The 18,916-nt window shown below is 36.4% G+C and overlaps 1 protein-coding gene across 9 annotated transcripts in view; it reads right to left on the bottom strand.

Annotated features, from left to right (window-relative positions):
• The window catches only part of DOCK7 (dedicator of cytokinesis 7), a 225,956-nt gene that overhangs the window by 8,577 nt on the left and 198,463 nt on the right, over positions 1-18,916 (bottom strand). For 4 of the 9 annotated variants that reach the window (XM_021096544.2, XM_021096547.2, XM_021096549.2 and 1 more), the window contains 6 exons: positions 17,381-17,395; positions 9,473-9,598; positions 6,979-7,068; positions 6,629-6,865; positions 6,131-6,274; positions 3,568-3,674 (listed from right to left, as the gene is read on the bottom strand). In XM_021096544.2, the coding sequence (XP_020952203.2) occupies positions 3,568-3,674; positions 6,131-6,274; positions 6,629-6,865; positions 6,979-7,068; positions 9,473-9,598; positions 17,381-17,395 (719 nt within the window). Of the gene's footprint in view, positions 1-3,567; positions 3,675-6,130; positions 6,275-6,628; positions 6,866-6,978; positions 7,069-9,472; positions 9,608-15,608; positions 17,396-18,916 lie in introns of all 9 variants that reach the window. The other 5 variants (XM_021096545.2, XM_021096548.2, XM_084964857.1 and 2 more) reach the window with 2 other exon arrangements.

The following is an 18,916-nucleotide window of genomic DNA, read 5'->3' as shown; positions in this document are numbered from 1 at the left end:
TAGTTTACATGCTTTGGAAAAAAATGTATCATCATCTGGTTGAAGTGGAACCAATGAACCAACAACACTACTCGTAAGTATATAAGGCCTGGAATATCCTGTACGTCCAGAAATAGGTAAAGAAATACCTGAATAGTACTCTTTGTGACTAAATAACAACAAAAAACAAAACCAGGAAACAACCAAAATACCCATCAACAACATAAGAAGGAATACCCATACAATGAAATATATAAAATAAATTAACTAAAGCAACACTTATTATAGTAAGATCTCACAACAATAAGTCACGGTAGAATACAAAAACTCCATTTGTACAAAGTCAAAAAACATGCAAAACTAAAGTGTATTAAGAGAGTATGATAATTTTATAATAAAGCTATAAAATGGTAAGGGAAGCGATAAATATGAAATTCATGATAGTGATAACCTCTGAAAGAAGGGAGGGTGATGATAGGGGATCTCAAAGCAATGATGAGGCTCTATTCCCTAAGCTGGGTAGTAGGTAAATGACTTTTTCCCCCCTACTCTTCAACAGCAAAGGTTATAAATACGATTTTGAATCTACTCAAGATTTAATGAAAACAGGAGTTCCCACTGTGGCTCAGCAGTAACAAACTTGATCAGAATCTACAAGGACAAGGGTTTGACCCCAGGCCCTGCTTGGTGGGTTAAGGATCCAGGGTTGCCACGAGCTGTGGTGTAGACTGCAGATGCAGCTCGGATCTGGCATTGGTGTGGCTGTGGCGTAGGCTGGCAGCTGTAGCTCTGATTCAACCCCTAGCCTGGGAACTTCCACATGCCGTAGGTGCAGCCCTGAAAAAAAAATAAATAAATAAAAAGAAAAAGACAAAGACAAAAAAGATTTAATGGAAACAAGTTTTAGAAATAAACCCAAAAATATTAAAATAGAAGAAAAGGTGTTTATTGTTTTTAGGAATAAAAGAATGCAAACTGAAGTACCATTTAAATGGATTAACATGAGATATCCTATTTAAAGGGCATTACTTAAGGTAAGGTGTATTGTGACCAGTACACTTGCTTTCTTGGCACTGTTAATACTTAGAACTTTTTTGGGATAAACTATATACTAGGAGCCAATAAAAATGTCCATGTAGTTTGGTTCAGTTATCGCATGCTTAATATTTTAATTCAGCAAAAGAAAAAAGATACATTGGTTAACTACACTACACTTAAATTCAAACATTTGATGAAATAATACTACTAGAGTAATAATTTTAACTTTAATTGAAAAATAAGAATTTAAGATTATACATAACTAAAGTTAGGATAAAATATATATGCATATTGGCATAAAATGCCTATATACACAAAAATAAAAAAGGCTGTATTAGCTATGACTTGTAAGGTTTATATAGTTTGGTGTTTTGCCTTTTTGAAATTTAAAATGAGAAAACCTTCTCTAGCATAACGCTTAAGGAAAACTGCAGACTGCAGGAATTCATTACCTTACAGTAAATATATACAAAGAGGAGGCTTTTGTTTTAGAATTGTAGTCATAGTAAAAATTCCAAAACAATAGCAAGAAAATAAGTATCTGTTCCTAAACGTCTCTGACTTAAAGAAGTATGTATTGCTCCAAGATGATCTGGCTCACAAACACAGTAGGGGTTTTTTGGTTGTTATCCGAAGCCTCCTAAATAGTAAAATTAATGCCAGGAAGTCAGTCAATCTATAAGTATATAGCAGATTTCTTTCTTTTACTACTGCAGGTCATCTATAGCATATATTAGGAGCTATGTTTTCTATAACCAAACCTATAAGGTTGTCTAGCCCAGGAATCAGACTATAAAATCCCAGTCTTCCAATGAAGCTATCTGAAGTTTTTAAAAAATATTTAGCACGTTCTGGCAGGAGAGACTGGTAGTAATGCATGACAGCAATTACAATGAGAATAGGGAAATATTATCTCAAGAAACTTGAACAAATTAGCATTCCCCATATTTTTCTGACAACAAGACTGATGTAAAGTAATATTATGTCTATCCCAAATAAACCCTTTCAATGACTGATCTGATAAGAGAAACCATAGTTTATCATTTGAAAAGAATCCATAATAGGGAGTCAAAGACTGGGTTCTGACTATGGTTCTGACGCTACTTTGTTAGGTGACAATCAAGTCATTTACTTAATGTTACACAAGGCCCTTACAATCTAATTCTAATCCACTTTCCCAGTGTTTGACTACTTGTCTTCATAGATTCCTTGGTTCCAGCTTCACTAAATTATTCATCTTTCTCAGAACAGATTCTGAACTTTGTCTATGCTTTTTTTTTTTCCTTTTAGTATATCCTTCCCCCTCTTTTCTTCCTGAAAAAATAATATTCATCCTTCAAGGTCCATATCTAATGTTACCTCCAGTATGAAATCTTCCCTGACATCAAACCAAGTAAAATTATCCTTCTCTCTCTTGTTCTCACAGGGTTAGAAATGCAGAAATTAGTATCAAGTTGATGACTATTTTTTCCTGTTATATTTACTGAACGTCTACTTATTATGTGCCAAGTATTACTTGTAAAAAAAAGAAAAAAAAAAAAAAAAAAAGAGTTAACAGCAGGCCTGAGACTGTATCCTTAGAAGTCCTGTTTGCAAGGTTGCCCTGGGTTCCTGCTGGGAAATTTGGATTTGGGGAGAGTTCCCATCATGCCCTGAACTACTTATACAACCACTACAGTTTATGTAAAATCCTGGCTTCCTTTCGGGAGTCTGGCATCTTGGTACCTGTCAAGGAGAAGTTGCCTATGTGACCAGCCTCTGATAAAAACCCTAGTTGGCACGAGAGACTCTACTGAGCTTCCCTGGTAGACAACATTTCCCATGCGCCGCCACAGCACTTTGCTGGAACAATTAGCACTTTCTGTGTGACTGCACGGGGAGAGGACCTGAAGCCTATACCCGGCTTCTCCAGACTTCATCCCGTGTGCCCTTTCCCTTGGCAGATTCTACTTTGTACTCTTTCACTAAAGCAAATGACAGCCATGTCTACAATGATATGCTGAGTCCTCAGAGTCCTCCTAGCAAGTCATCGAAACTGGGGGGGGGGGACTCTGATACACCCATGTATGGTTTCACCTAATCTACATGACCTCCCTGTGTGAGGGAGATATTATCCTTAAAGTGACCTGGAAAAGGGACATACAATGATAGATCAGAACACAAATGTTTTGCTTCCAAGTTTGCTGCCTGTACGTTTTCTGAGGGAAGAGAAATAAAAACTCTCACATTAAATGTTCACAATAAGTAACAGCGTTCAAGTTAAATGTTAAACTAATAATTGTCGTAAGTTAAGAAAATTTTCTGAGTCTAGGCTTTTCTAATCTTTAAAATTTAAAATATGACATTATAGATATTGGGGGCAGGGATACACACACACACACACACACACACACACACACTATTAAGGAATAGTTAAGTTATACACAGATTACCTCTCACTGTGAACTACTTTCCTACAGTCTCTCTTTTCAGCAGTCCCTTAGACTCATATATCACATTGTGTATTAGACATTCTCAATCTGAAGAACCTTATGCAGGAATTTTGAATACCTTTTAGTAAAATCTTTAAAGCAGAGTCGCAGTTTATTATGATGTCTGAAGAGTTTTGGGTCACTGGGTATTTCAGATAAGAAAACCTGGGCAACTTCCAAAGGCCCCTGTAAAACAAGAAAATAAAACAAGAAGTCTGGATTTGTTTTCTATAGACTCAGAGACAAAATCCCACCCAAAGATTTTCTTAGCACTGAAATGGATGCATGAATGCTTAATACCATATGTCTCTGCCTATAACAACACTTCTCAGATAACGAGCCTGACTAGCATCCGTGAGGACGTGGCCGCACTCAATGGGTTAAGGATCCATTGTTGCTGTGAGCCATGGTGTAGGTCGCAGACACAGCTGGGATTCTGTGGCTGTGGTATAAGTTGGCAGCTATAGCTCTGACTTAATCCCTAGCCTGGGAACTTCCATATGCCGCAGGGTGCAGCCCTAAAAAACAAACAAAAACTTCCCAGAGACAGATTCTGACAATACGTCTTTAGGTTTTCCTAACACCAAATTTATAAACTTGCCTATGGCAATTAAATCAACTTTTTATTAGTTCATTTTCAAAGAAAAAGAGTAGAAACTAAAGGACTATTATATTCCTTAATGCATTCTGCCTGTATTGTCTACATTCATTTTTTCTTTTTAGGGCCACACCTGAGGCACATGGGGGTTCCCAAGCTAGGGATCAAATTAGAGCTATAGCTCCTGGCCTACGCCACAGCCACAACAACGCCAGATCCGAACCATGTCTGAGACCTACACCATAGCTCACGGCAACACCAGATCCTTAACCCACTGAGCAAGGCCAGGGATTGAACCTGTGTCCTCACGGATACTAGTCAGATTCATTTCCACTGAGCCACAATGGGAATTCCTTTTTTTTTTTTTTTTTTAATGGCCACACCTGTGGCATACAGAAATTCCCACGATAGGGGTCAAATAGGAGCTACAGCTTGCAGCAACAATGGATCCTTAACCCACTGAGCAAGGTCAGGAATCGAACCTGCATCCTCATGGACACTATATTGGGCCACAACGAGAACTCCTATTTTTTACATTCTTTAATTTATCCTAGATATAAAAGATTGTCAGTTTCTCAACAATCAATTGTCAATCCAGTGATTATTAGACACTTGATTTTGCTAAAACTTCTTCCCTCAGCATTCTAAATGTGTTCCTAATACTGGGAATTAAAGGTGATCTTTTGTAAGTAAAATCATGTATGCTTTTAGGGTATAAAGACCATATATATATACACATACACATATACAGAAGTGCAGAAGGCAGGTGTGAAAAATTTTAATAACTGAGATGTGTGTATATATGTATGTATATACATACATATATATACTGCCTTTTTAGGGCTGCATCTGCAGCATATGGAAGTTCCCAGGCTAGGTGTCGAATTAAAACTGTAGCTGCCAGTCTACACCACAGCCACAGCAACAGGGAATCCAAACCACATCTGCAACCTACACCACAGCTTGCAGCAACGCTGGATCCTTAACCTACTGAACGACGCCAGGGATCGAACTCATATCCTCATGGATACTGTGGGGGGTTCTTAACCTGCTAAGGCACAACAGGAACTCCCTTAAAATCTTTACTTCAGTTTTGGTGGAGCATTTTTGGGCTTTGTTTCTTTAACTCAAAAAAAGGTAAGCTACATTACATGAAATTTACTTGAGGCTTTTTTGGATTTTCCCTTACCCTGGAAGAGTCACTCATCATTAGCAAGAGAAGCTAAATGAACCATTACAAGCGGACAATGGGGACGGCTTCTAATCTGCATATTGCAAAACAACAATATTTTGTACATATATTATAAAAATATTCAAAATGATTTCACATTACTTAATTTACTCTTCTCAGCTCATTCTGAAGGAGATCTGGAGAAGATAACTTCAGGAAGCATCTAAGAAAATAGGCATTCACACGCATGTAGCCCTGAAAATGAGTCTTTCTTTTTGGATCACATTCTTTCAGTACAAGCTTTTGAAAGAAAGGCCATTTTGAGTGAATCTATTCCTTCTTAATAGAATGTTTCAGAACAGTTAGAAAAATAGAGGCAGTACAGAAGGCAGGTGTGAAAAATCCTAATAACTGAGACAATACTAAAAATTTTTTTTGGTTTTTTTTGGAGTTCCCATCTTGGCGCAGCAGAAACAAATCCAACTAGGAACCATGAATTTGTGGGTTCGATCCCTGGCCTCACTCAGTGAGTTAAGGATCCAGCGCTGCCATGAGCTGTGGTGTAGGACCCAGACGAGGCTCGGATCTGGCATTGCTATGGCTGTGGCTGAGCTGGCAGCAAGAGCTCCAACTAGACCCCTAGCCTGGGAACCTCCACATGCTGCGGGTGCAGCCCTAAAAAGACAAAAGACAAAAAAAAATTTTTTTTGTTTTTCAGTTTAAACTTTATTTTCATTGTCTCATGTAAACACTTCTATCATATATCTTTCTCATTTGACACTTATTTATGATCTTTGTAAAATATAATAATAAAATCACTCCAGATTCCATTTATAACTTAAATCACACAGTATGAGCAAAAAAACCCCTAACCTGATTCACTGTTGTGCCTACAGATCCCTGGAGTACCATCTGCAGCATTTTGGGGTCTGCTGGATCCTGATGTGTTGCAAATGCCAACTCCTGCGTTTTTTTCTGCATGTCTTCAATGGCAACTTCAATTGGTGTTAAGATGATCTGGGTGAAATAACATCTATTAGGTCAGTGTATTGACTGAAAACTATTTAATGAGCTTTGTATCTAGTCAGTTAAAATTAAAAAATTGAGACCAATTGTAAACCATTATCTGATAATAAAATTCCAAACTCTGGATCACGAAATTAAAAAAAAAAAAAAATCAATCTTTTAAAGCATAAGCTGAGGGTAAAACCAGGGACTCAGAAGAGAGGCTGAAAGTTAACGACTTAAAAATGGGTAAAGTTCTAGGACGTTACCATGCCAGGAAGGATACACAACGCTATATGCGCACTGTTCTCACATGGGCTCCAAGATGCCGCTCCACGAATCCTATCTCCCTGTTTGGAGGCTTACCTCCTCTTTGTGAGTGACATTGACTCTGGTCTTAATATAGGGAAAGGCATGAGAAGTGGTCAGAATGGTCTTCCGTTTGAATTGTTCATGAAGCTCCCCGTGGGCGCGGCCGTCTAGCGTGAAGGGCGTACAGTACATGAAACGACGAAGATTGTAATTTTTGTCGAAATATGTGATTCTGTCCTTCATCTCATATGTGTCGAAGTACGGCTCCACGTAGGTAATCTGAATATATGCCTGGGAAAGGAAGAGGTCCTTCATTTTCTCACTGTTAAATCATTTCGTCCTCCTCCAACAAAAGCACGGGCTCAAAGCTCTACTTAGGCGTCATGACAGTCCAATGACCCTACCTTGTTAGGATCTAATTTACACTTGTCTACAGGATTAGAATCCTTGATGACTTCAACCACATCCTCGCCAAATCTTTCTCCATAAAATCCCTAAAATAAAGAAAAAGACATCTTTCATAGGATGTTAACCGCAGTAGAGAAGACAGAAGGCCTCGGAGGGAGACTCCTAAGCAAAATCAGGCCATGTGGTTAAGTTCTGGAATAACCGTGTCAATAATTACAAAATAATTATTTAGGTTCACAAAAATTATACTTAGCCTAGCAAATTAGCATGGCCCTAGGACATATTTATTTGATGTTATTGCCATCATCATTCCTCACTTTAAATAACACACAATAGAAAAGAAAAAAACCAATTTTCGGCAATGAAAATACCAGATTCCACAACAGGCCCTCAAGAAACACACAGAAAAAGAAGAACAGAAAGCAGATACAAGAGAAACTCAAAAAAAAAAAAAAAAAAAAAAAAAAGACAAAAAACCAAAAGGAGTTCCCGTCGTGGCACAGTGGAAACAAATTCAACTAGGAACCAAGGAACCATGAGGTTTCGGGTTTGATCCCTGGCCTCGCTCAGTAGGTTAAGGATCCGGCATTGCCATGAGCTGTAGTGTAGGTGGCAGATGCAGCTCACATCTGGCATTGCTGTGGCTCTGGCATAGGCTGGTAGCTACAGCTCTGATTAGACCCCTAGCCTGGGAATCTCCATATGCCGCGAGAGCGGCCAAGAAATGGCAAAAAAAAAAAAAAAAAAAAAAAGACAAAAGAAACTCACTATTGGAGTTCCCATTGTGGCTCAGTGGAAACAAATCTGACTAGTATCCGTGAGGACACAGGTTTGATCCCTGGCCTTGCTCAGTGGGTTAAGGATCTGGCGTTTCTGTGAGCTGTGGTGTAGGTCAGACACAGCTCGGATCTGGTGTTGCTGTGGCTGTGGCGTAGGCAGGTGGCTACAGTTCTGATTCAACCCCTGGCCTGGGAATCTTCCATATGCTGGGTGTGGTCCTAAAAAGGCAAAAAACAAAACAAAACAAAACAAAGCCCTCATTATCTTTGACATACAGGATATTAACTTTTATTGAGTTTCATGTAACCTGATTTCCTGCAGACATGGGTCAATTAATAAGAATTCTTCTTAATGAATTATTAATGAAATCTTCCAGAATTTTCAAATAAAAGCATTGACTTGTTGAGGTTTTGTCTAGGTTCAGATTTAGAAAAGGAAACCCTGGGTCAGGAATGCAGTGGCTTTTCATATTATGACACTGAGTAGCGTCTTGGGAAAAGGGTGGAGCTACTCAAAAGGAAAAATTAAATTTGAATCCTCAAAGGAGAACAATCCTTTCTCCCTCAAAGACAATTTTTACGGCTAAATCTGGGAAATATTGAGACAATATTTCCCAGACTTACTTAATAGGCTCTTGCAAAACAAAGTCACAGTTTAAACCAGTTTATGGAAGTTGAGCCCTGTGAAGTCATCAATAAGAATGAAACACTGAGGCAATTAATATCGACCAAGAATAAAAGCCAGCTTAGACCACTGCTTCTCAAACTCTTAAGTCTATACCAATCACCAGGGATCTCACTAAGATACAGATTTTGATTTGAGTGGTCTAGGTGGGGTCTGAGATTCTGCATTTCAAACAATTTCCCAGGTTTTGTCAATGTGTATCTGTCCACGGACCACACTTTGAGCAACAAGAAGAGAGAAAGGTTGAAAAGAATAACTATGGTAAGAAAGACTGGCTCATAAACATGAAAATAATCACTTACTGTGAAAATTAAGAAGCCACATAAAGGTTAAGGGAGTCTAATATATGTTTTGGGTTTTTGTTTGTTTGTTTGTTTTCAGGGCTGAACCTGCGTATATGGAAGTTCTGGGCTAGGGGTGCAATTGGAGCTGCAGCTGCCAGCCTACAGCACAGCAACACAGCAGCCACAGCAGATCTGTGACCTATACCACAGCTTGCTGCAATGCCAGATCCTTTACCCACTGAGCAAGGCCAGGGATCGAACCTGCGTCCTCAGGTTCCTAACCTATGGAGCCGCAACAGGAACTCCACTAAGAAGTGTTTTTAAAGTATGATTCTAGCTTTTAAGTTGTAAAGATATCTCACTGGGAATCAGTTAAGCCAAAAAGATAATACACTTAGGTCAGAAATTTCTTGGGGTTCTGGGTCTGGTTGCATGGTGATTAATTTCTATGCCTTTTTCTACAAAATGTGGGTAATACTATACATTTCTCCATAAATCACAGTAATTCTGAAAGGTTTAGAGTTTCTAAAATGTGTGTGAAAACAGACCTTCAAAAAATCAGGTTAATACTTGAAAAATTCAAGAGTATTATTGTACCTTTCAAAAATCCTTACACTCTAAAAGAGCACTTTATTTGGCAGGATCTGGCTTATTAAATGATTATATCTAGATTCGGAAAGTCTATTTAATCACAGAAAATGCAAATTAAAGATGACATTTTATGAAGCACTACAGCATTCACCTCCAATCTGTGAGATATCTCTGCAAGTTTGGTTATTGCAGGCTCCTTGTAAACAAATTCCTGTTCGTCCAAATCCCCGAACTTGGTTCCATAAAAACCAACACGAAAATAGGTGCCAAACATCCGCTTACCGTCCTAGGTGTAGGAAAAGGAAGAAACTTTAATACAAAGTCTTTTTGTTTTGCACAATCTCTTTAGATTGCTAGAGTATCAAATTTTCAAAACACTGCAAAAAGTTTTAGTTTGAAACTATGATATTTTATTTCTCAAACAATGAAAGCAACCCCCCCCCCATTATTCCTAACAAATAACATTGTGCAATTAGGGCTTTAACCAAATCACACATGGTATATGCTTTTCAGGGACTGCATCCAGTGACTACCTCATATTGGTCTATGTTCTTAAGTCCATACAACTGAGATAAATTAACTTATTTTCCTTATTGCAAGAAAAGCTGCTCAGTATAAGATGAACTAGGTTTTAGTTATACTGAAATTAGAGGATACTAAGGTTAAATTTAAAAACCACACTAACACTTTTAGTTGCCATTAGTCTTTACAGACTCTCTTTACATATATTAAATGAGATCATAAAAGAGCCAAGTACAGCACCTAGCACGGAGCAGATGGTCAGTCAATGTCAAGACCATCCAGAAGAACTGAAGTAAAAGATTTACAATTAGCATCCCTCTGCTGATAAAAATACTGATATGTGAAAGAGTAACTAAAAATGCAATAGAAAGAAAAAACTATATAAGTGAAAGATAAAAAGGAAAAAAAAAATTGAGAAGAGCTAGTTATTCTCAAGTCTCCAAGCCACACACTGCATATATTAACCACACATTCATCTCAAGTACAAAATACACTAATCACCTTAACTCTTATACAGCACATCTGAAAACAGATTCCCTCAATGAAGATAAAATATTTGCAAAGTTTTCTATGAAATTCTTACAATTTAGGTACAAAGATGTACAGATGGATTGTGTGGTAGCACCTATACACACAGCCACAAAGGAATGTTTATATACTTCTGAATTCTCTTTAAGCTTAATAAGTCTGATACTTATTTTTCCTATACTGAGTTCTTACTAGAAAGGCAAAAGGGTATGTAAAATAAATCACAAATGAAAGAGATAATAAAGCAAAATGGGTAATTCTGATCCTCAAGCTACAGATTTATAATTTTAAAAATATCTCCACATTTCTGTCCAGAAGAAATACAATTTTAAAGAAAAATATCTTTAGAACTAAATAAACTTGAGGTTTCTAATTAAAACATTTTTTCAGTTCATTTTATTTCAAAATTTAACAGACACAAAAATAAACTGATTTCTACAGCAAGTGAAATATCTCTAGATAGATTAAATGTATTCAATCAAAAGTCTCATTAAAACCATTACTAAGCCAATGAAACAATAAAATAGCAAATTTTGATATGATCAAGAAATGAAGGCCCCACTAAATGGAAAATAAAAAAGGCATTTGTGGAGTTCCCGTGGTGGCTCAGTGGTTAACGAGTCCGCCTAGGAACCATGAGGTTGTGGGTTTAATCCCTGACCTCGCTCAGTAGGTTAAGGATCCGGCGTTGCCATGAGCTGTGGTGTAGGTCAGACGCAGCTCGGATCCCGCGTTGTTGTGGCTGTGGCGTAGGCCAGCAGCTGTAGCTCCTATTAGACCCCTAGCCTGGCAACCTCCATATGCTGTGGAAGTGGCCCCAGAAAAGGCAAAAAGACCAAAAAAAAAAAAAAAAAAAAAGGCATTTGTGAAAATTAATAATTTGTGATTTTTTTCCAAAGATGTCATACATATATACATATTTAATTTTTAAAAAGACCACAAATATCAAAATATTGTTATTCTACCTATACCCCTCTCAGAGCTTTCCGATTTAAAATTCTGTCCCAAATCTTCAATATTGTGGCCTTTTAAATATCTGAAGACTGTGATTAGAACTTCTTCCACTTAAACCTTCTAGTTCTCCATCATCTTCATATGCTAGGAGTAAGTCTGCCATTTTCATTTTATTAGTTTTTCAATGCCACCTTTTAAAGAGTTGTATCCCAGAAACAGATACAATATTGCTGGTGTGATCTGATCAGGGAAGAGATTACTGGGCTCACTGCCTCCCTGGATATGGGCTTAAATTTTATGAATACGGCTTAAAACTGAACTAGTTACTGAGCAGCCATTTTAAAGCCTTTTTATTTACTTTCTCATACTGACATTCAGTTCAAAGAAAAAAACAATCCCTGAGTGCTCATCATGTGTTAGCCACTATTCATCTTCAGTAATAGGAAAATAAAAGTACTTAAGATTTGGTTCCTCAAGAGAGCAAAAAATATAATCAAATGATTACAATAGAAAGGGTTACATGCTATAATAAAAAATGGTATTGAGAAAGGAAAGATAAATCCTGTCGGAGCCAAGTCACAAAAGAGGTGACACCCAGACAGGATTCCACAACTTAAAAGAATGGTTAAGTGGATATGAGAGGGAAAGAAAGGATGCTTGAGAGAGAGAGAAAGAGGAAGAAGAAAAAAGGAAGATAAACTGCATCAAACAGAATGTGTATGAGGGAAACTATTCACCCATTTGCATATTTACTGAATGCCTGCTATGCATCAGCAAACTGTTCCAGACACTGGAACCAAAAGAGAGTGGTCAGGGCAGGTGTCACCAAAAGATGACATCTGAGCAAAGACTGAAGGAGGAGTGAGGGTTATTCACGTGGATCTCTGGGGGGAGTGCGTTCCAGGAGGAGGGAAGAGCCAGCGCAAGCGTCTTAGGGCAGGAACCTACCTCACGTGTTGCAAGAACAGGAAGGTGGCCAGTGTGGCTGAAGCAGAGGGTGCAAGGGGGAGGAGATCAGCGGCAATAAGATCAGAGGTAACTATAAGGAGTTACTGGAATTGGAAATAAACGTGCATGTAGTGGAGTCGGAGAGGGAGCTCCAGACAGAGGAAGGCTAAGAGTCTGAGTGAATTTATTTTCAACCTACAAAGAGTTCTCTAGTATAAAAACAATGACCCTATCAGCTTCATGAGCGCCAAATCATACAGCTTTATCTTCAGGGAAAACATCCCTTCATCTTATTTCCTCTTCAGAGTTTTGGACCACAGGATGATACCCATTTTCTTTTGAATTAGGAAAAAATACATATATATACTTTCCTACAACCTAGCATATATTTTTCTAGCGTCACTTTTCTTTACCGTCACGAATTCTTTCTGAAGTTCCCATCATCCCCACACTCCAATTTATTCTTCCTTAGCAATTCTAACTTATTGATTTCACCATCCTGTATAAGATGAAACTGTGTCCCAGACAAGGAAATCCATCTACTCGTCTATCCGTGTCTCTAGTGGTTGAAGCCTCTTCTGACAAATATATCTTTAAATCTTCTCGAATTTTCTTATCTTTGCTTAGCAGGAAACATTTGGTTTGGTTAGCTGTATATTTCCATAATGATGTTACTTCTAAAACTTTTATCCTCGTCCTCCTGTTCTCCACTACGCTGCCTTCAAGTTTATTCATTTCCAGATAGACATACCAGTACTTCACACAGGGGTAATATCCTTCTCTTCTATGAGGTCTATTCCTCTTAAAGAACACATACACTTTTATCAGTTTATTAGTCATAGATCTCAACCTGGAATATAACACCTTTTAAATTTCACAGCTAAACTGTATTAGGATTTCAAGTAACAACAACAATGATGATGATGATATCATAACAATAACGACAACAATCGCCAATTTTTTTTCAAGTATTTACTATGTGCTAGTCACTGGTTATCCACTTTGCATGCATTATGTCAATTCTTACCACAACCATAAGACACCATTATTTTCAATCTCATTTTACAGATGAGGAAGAGTAACTTGCCCAAGGTCACAGTGCTAGTCAGCAGTGGAGCTGAGACTTAAATTCCAATCAATAGGAGTTCCTGTCGTGGTTCAGCAGTAACAAACCTGACTAGTATCCACGAGGATGTGGGTTCGATCCCTGGCCTCACTCAGTTGGGTTAAGGATCCAGTGTTGCCGTGAGCTGTGTGTAGGTCACAGATGCAGCTTGGATCCAGCATCGCTGTGGCTGTGGCATAGGCTGGCAGCTGCAGCTCCAATTAGACCCCTGGCCTGGGAACTTCCATATGCTGCACATGAGGCCCTAAAAAGAAAAAAGAAAAAAAAAAAAAAGCCAACAATATATTTGACACCTGAGCCCAAGCTCTTAGTTAAGCTATATAATCCCTATATTCTATATGCTGGTATACAAACAGTAAGACATAAGCATGATCCCTAAGTCATCTTTCACTTCTCTGATGTCTTCCTTGAGAATTTTTGAGAATTTCCTTGAATAATTACTTGAGAATTACTGGGTATCTCCCTCCCTATGTTTTGTCCTTCTCTATATCACAACACTGTCCTCTACTGTAATTATTACTGCATGTTTGCATCTCCTTCTTGCATATTCCAGTAAGAAAATCAGGTTGCAGTTTACTTACCAAATACATTTTCTAAGATATATCCTACCATATTTTTCATCAGTTCAATTTTGACTGTTACATGTCTCAGACCAGAAAAAAAGAAATCATGTCCAATATTCTCTACAAAGTAAATGTTTGTTGTCCATACTTTTTCTCCTCAAAAGCAGCATGAAGGGCAGAACCCAATCAGTGGGTACAGCATCATCAGGGGCTTAGTCATGGGTCTATACCAATTATTAGGGAGTCGACAACTATCAGAAAGTACCCCCTCCTAGAGAAGTCTTTTCTCATTTACTGATTTTTCTTAATGTTCTACATATCTGACTTCACCTCACCACCTTCCTGAGGTAAACACACATAGAAGTTTTATACCTACACTGGTTTAATGTCTCCTTTAAAGGGTTGCATTTCCCCATTCAACTATTTGCTATAAAAGCACTTGTTTTGACTACGGAATTTTTTTTTTCATGACCTTCATTCAGAGATTCCACACTCCCCCATTAAAATTTGCTGTTTTTCATTCTGCTCTTTTACTTGCTTGGATGAGTTAATTTATCTCATGCAGCTTTAGCATGGATTGAAGCATACAGAAATTCAACACTAGCCACTGCATCAGAACTATGGCTCGTAATTTGTCAGCATATAAAAACCAAAATCTTGATTCATATTCTTGTCCAATCAGTACAATGACAAGAGTTAAGATATACTTATTTTGCATGTTTCAATCTCAAAGTTAGGGTACCACACTTTTTGTTAGGGACCCAGCAGAGAAAACGCAATTTAAAGCTAAGCCTATCTCATCAAATCTATTTGGAGACCATGATATGTATCTACTAGGGTGGTGATACTTCCCCTAGGGTAGTGAAATATGTTGTACTATTTTTAAGAAAAAAAAAAAAATGGAGACAGTATCATATGACTATATTATCAATGGTTGGGGAATGATTATTCTGAAAAATATGAACTTGCATTAATCTACTTTCTGAATACAAATTGATCATTATTTGATAAATGGATAAATGGATATTTTAAAATAAAATATATACACACTAACTATGAACTGGCTATAAGTTTCCATACAGGAATTCAGTACTCCGCTTTTTTCTAAAAATAATTTTAAAATGTAATTATAAGGAAGAAATTATTAAAACACTTTATTCCTTATTAGTTTATGAAAAATAAGTTGGTTTGTGAAAAGAGAAAATAAATACTAGACGGCCATTACAATACTGAAACTGGAACAGCAGATAACAGCCACCATGATTTAAGAAGGGTCATGATTTGTTATTTCGTATGGTAAATACTTCAATAAATTGCTGTCAAGGCTTAAAGTTATCTTTTACACACACAAACAACCCTAAAAAGCCTTGCCGACTTAAATACTTTGTACCAAATCAAGAAGCACAGTGAAAAATGAAACACAGTACTAACATAAACCCAGGTGGCTTTCCTCTAAGTCAAGGAGAGAGTTATCAATTCAAAGAGCCTTTCTACAGTGTTTAAGTTATCCTTATTGGATCTCAATCCAGTGAGAGTTCTTTAAGAATATCAGGAAATTAGCTAGGAAACATAGCTTTTAGAAAACATGAAATTACTGAAGCTTTCCCAGAGTCAAAAAGAAAAATATTCACAAGATAGGAACTTACCACAATAGACAATAGTAAAAGTAGGGAGTAGGGTCAGCAACCAGGGGCAAGAGAGAAGAGAAAACAGAAAGCATTTTAATTAGGGAAAATTCAAAACAAATAAGCAGCAAATGGTAGCAAACACATTTTTAAAAATGCAAGCATCCATTTAAGTTTTACAAGGGAAAAGCAAAAAACAAACGTGCAACAATTTTAGAAGCTACAAAGCTAAAGGTCCAGTGAAAGTAGTGACAAGAATATAAACAAGAAAATAAAGCCTGTGCAACTTTTACCATGCAATAAACATGATGGCAGAATATTAATGTCATAACCAGTGAATATTATACCTTTCAGGGGTCGATTTAGCATCAAGCAGACTAGTAATAAACTGCTCAGAGGTTTTGATATATCTTCTTTTATGCCTACTTTTCAGCTAATTCCATTTCATGTTAGGAAATCCATAAGGAAACTTTATCACTCATAGATAACCATGGAAAGTCTCTTTATATAAGTCTTATTAATTGAGCCATAGAAATAAAAGGTTCTATATTATGTATTAATAAGGTCATACACATTTAATCTGTAGAACTAAGGTAGATATGAAAGTACTGGCTTCATTTGAAGAAAAACCAAAGGTGTCGTCTTAATTCAGAAACGGAAGTAAATGCAACAGTAACAATTATGTGGAAAGTTTTCTAGTTGGGTCTCAACACAAGGATTGCAGCAGAAAACTAAATAGAAAGCCTAAGCTGTTTAACCGATATAAACTTGACTATAAAGTGAGAGGCAAAGCAGAAAGCTTTATATATACTTAGCTTTAAATAAATCTGGTTTATTAGTATCTTGCTTTACCTCATTAAGATAAATTACTCTGTAGAATTTTCTATTTTATAGAATTCTTTCTTTTACAGGAAATTTTAAAACAAATGGCAATCCTAATTCTTCCTGGCATTTTTCAGGTAAAATTTGATTTGTATGTAAATTCATAAGCCTAACTACTTATTGCATAAAATAAATCACATGTAGTCTTCATTAAACACTAATTATCAAACATCTTCAGAATATGAGGTCAAATTAAAATTGCAAGTTCTCTCAATCTCTTTATCCCTTTTCCCAAGAAAATTCAAACGACAAAAGTGAGTTTCTTTCCTCAGTAGTAGTTAACACTCAAAGTGAAGTGACTCAAGATCAAATTAACACAGTCTTTCATCAATTCTAAGATACATATTTTTTGCCATATTTTAGTATAGCTATCTATAGTTGATAGTTGTCTTTCAACTGATAGTATGTTGTGGTTTAATACACAGCAAAGGGTTTTTTTCTTATATTTTACTCAAAAAAGCAAAATAATGGGATATCTTACAATTGATGGCATCTTCGATCAGACAAAATATAGTATTTTTTATTTACACCTCTGAGCAATAACACATAAATCGACCTCTGTGAAATGATGTGAAACAACACGGTTAAAAAAAGAAATCTGTGTGTAAATGTTGATGAAAGAAAATGCTTCAAAGGATAAAAACAAACTAAAGTGATGACAAAGTAGCTCATTTACCAAAGAATCTCATTAGTGTAACATACGGATTTCCATGCACTGCCTATAACCTCTTAATAAAAAATTTCTTAACATAACTTACAGTATTTTAACAAAATTTCTTTGGTTAATGAATACAGTTGATAGCAGATAGCAACAGAATGCCCACAGCTAGCACATGTGGGCAAAGCATTGGCATAAGAAATCTGATCAAATCAATCTATTAGTGTCTTTAACTAACTAAAACATTACCTACCTCCCAGCCAGTACTCTGTATGATAAAAAGTAAAAAAGGGCAAGTCATAAAAAAAAAAAAAACTGTTTAAAAAGAAGAATCAAAAAAAAAAAAAAAAGCCAAAGGAAGTTCAGTAGTGAAAGGCACCATATACCACAAATTCTTCCCCACACAGAAAACACCAGGATATTTTAAACAACATATTCTTTCACTTAAGACCTGTGATAATTTTACAAATTGCTTGTTCAAATCCAAGAAACTAGAATTTTACATTTTAAAACTTTAATATGTACAAAGTACAAATTTGGGGGAAAGAAAACCAACTGATTGTTTCATTTGCATGTCTAAATTAGATCGCTAAATCAAGTCAATGGTACTTCACTAAAGTAGCCAAGGTAAATTGGAGCAGAAATTGATATTTCACTCAAATGCCTTTGAAACAAATGGGTGAAAGTTTCTTGGAAGCTAGTAGCTCTAGATGTTCCAGACCTGACATGTGTAATCTGTAGTTCACAGCTCTTGAACAGTACATGTACAACTGATTATAAAAAGACCTACCTGTTATGATCAAGAATCCTAACAATCTTTTGCAACTTCAGAATTTTAGTAAATAACAAAATTCTGGCTTAACAGTATAGCAGTCCTACTGAAGACTGTTAAAAGTTTTTCAGTTTATATCAATCCATCTAGAACAGCTTAGTCCATGGCAAGAACAAGGTCGTCAAGCTGACAGACAATAAAGTCAAACTAATAGTGAACACAAAAGTGGAAAACTAATACTCTACTTCTTTCTTAGACAATGGCAGTGGCACACAATAGCATGGGTAACACCGGGAAGGGAAGAGAAAATGGGAGGAGGAGGAGGCTCAACAGATATTTCAATGGAGCCAAGGATTTAGTTTCAGGGAAATCAGGTGCCAGCTGTGTACTTCATTTTTAAACCTAGTTTATTTTTATTTTAGTTTTAGTGATGATATGCGAATTCCATGAACTACATATACTGAAATCGTGTTATTATAACTGAATAAACATGACAACCCTTTTATTCACTATTTTCACTAAACATTATTTTCATATTAGAAATAAGCCAAAGGATGATTGAATGAAAATATCTAGGAAAAACAGTTAAAGTTCAGCTGAAATCATTAGAAATATTAGCAGTTTATTAAATGTTCATATCATTTTAAAAAATTTAAATGTAAATACTTTTTTGGCAGCAAATGAATAGAAATAAATTTAAAAATCAGATTCATAACTAACTTACACTGTGAAACAAAGAGTAACTTACAATCTTAAAAAATTGAGCAACTAGTAATAATTCAAAAAAGTGAAGGAAAAAAGCTATGTGGAAAGATTATGATAATCATAATCTACTTCAGGTAAACTCATTTTCTGTTAATGAGTCTTGCTTTGGCCATGAACCATTATTCTGACACTGTTCATTTGCAACCTGATTAAAATGGTCACTTCATGGGATCTAGTTTGACATTAGTACAAAGCAACATTAAAGCTTGTAGACAGTTTTCTCTGTTTATACTGAAGCTAGAAATTGTAATC

Source organism: Sus scrofa, chromosome 6, assembly GCF_054392235.1.
Source record: "Sus scrofa isolate SSC_HxYL_T2T_F1_AM1 chromosome 6, Sscrofa_HxYL_maternal_Yorkshire_Landrace_v2.0, whole genome shotgun sequence".
Lineage (NCBI taxonomy): Eukaryota > Metazoa > Chordata > Mammalia > Artiodactyla > Suidae > Sus > Sus scrofa.
Note: the sequence above shows the minus strand (reverse complement) of the source record. Positions and strands in the feature narration are given on the sequence as shown.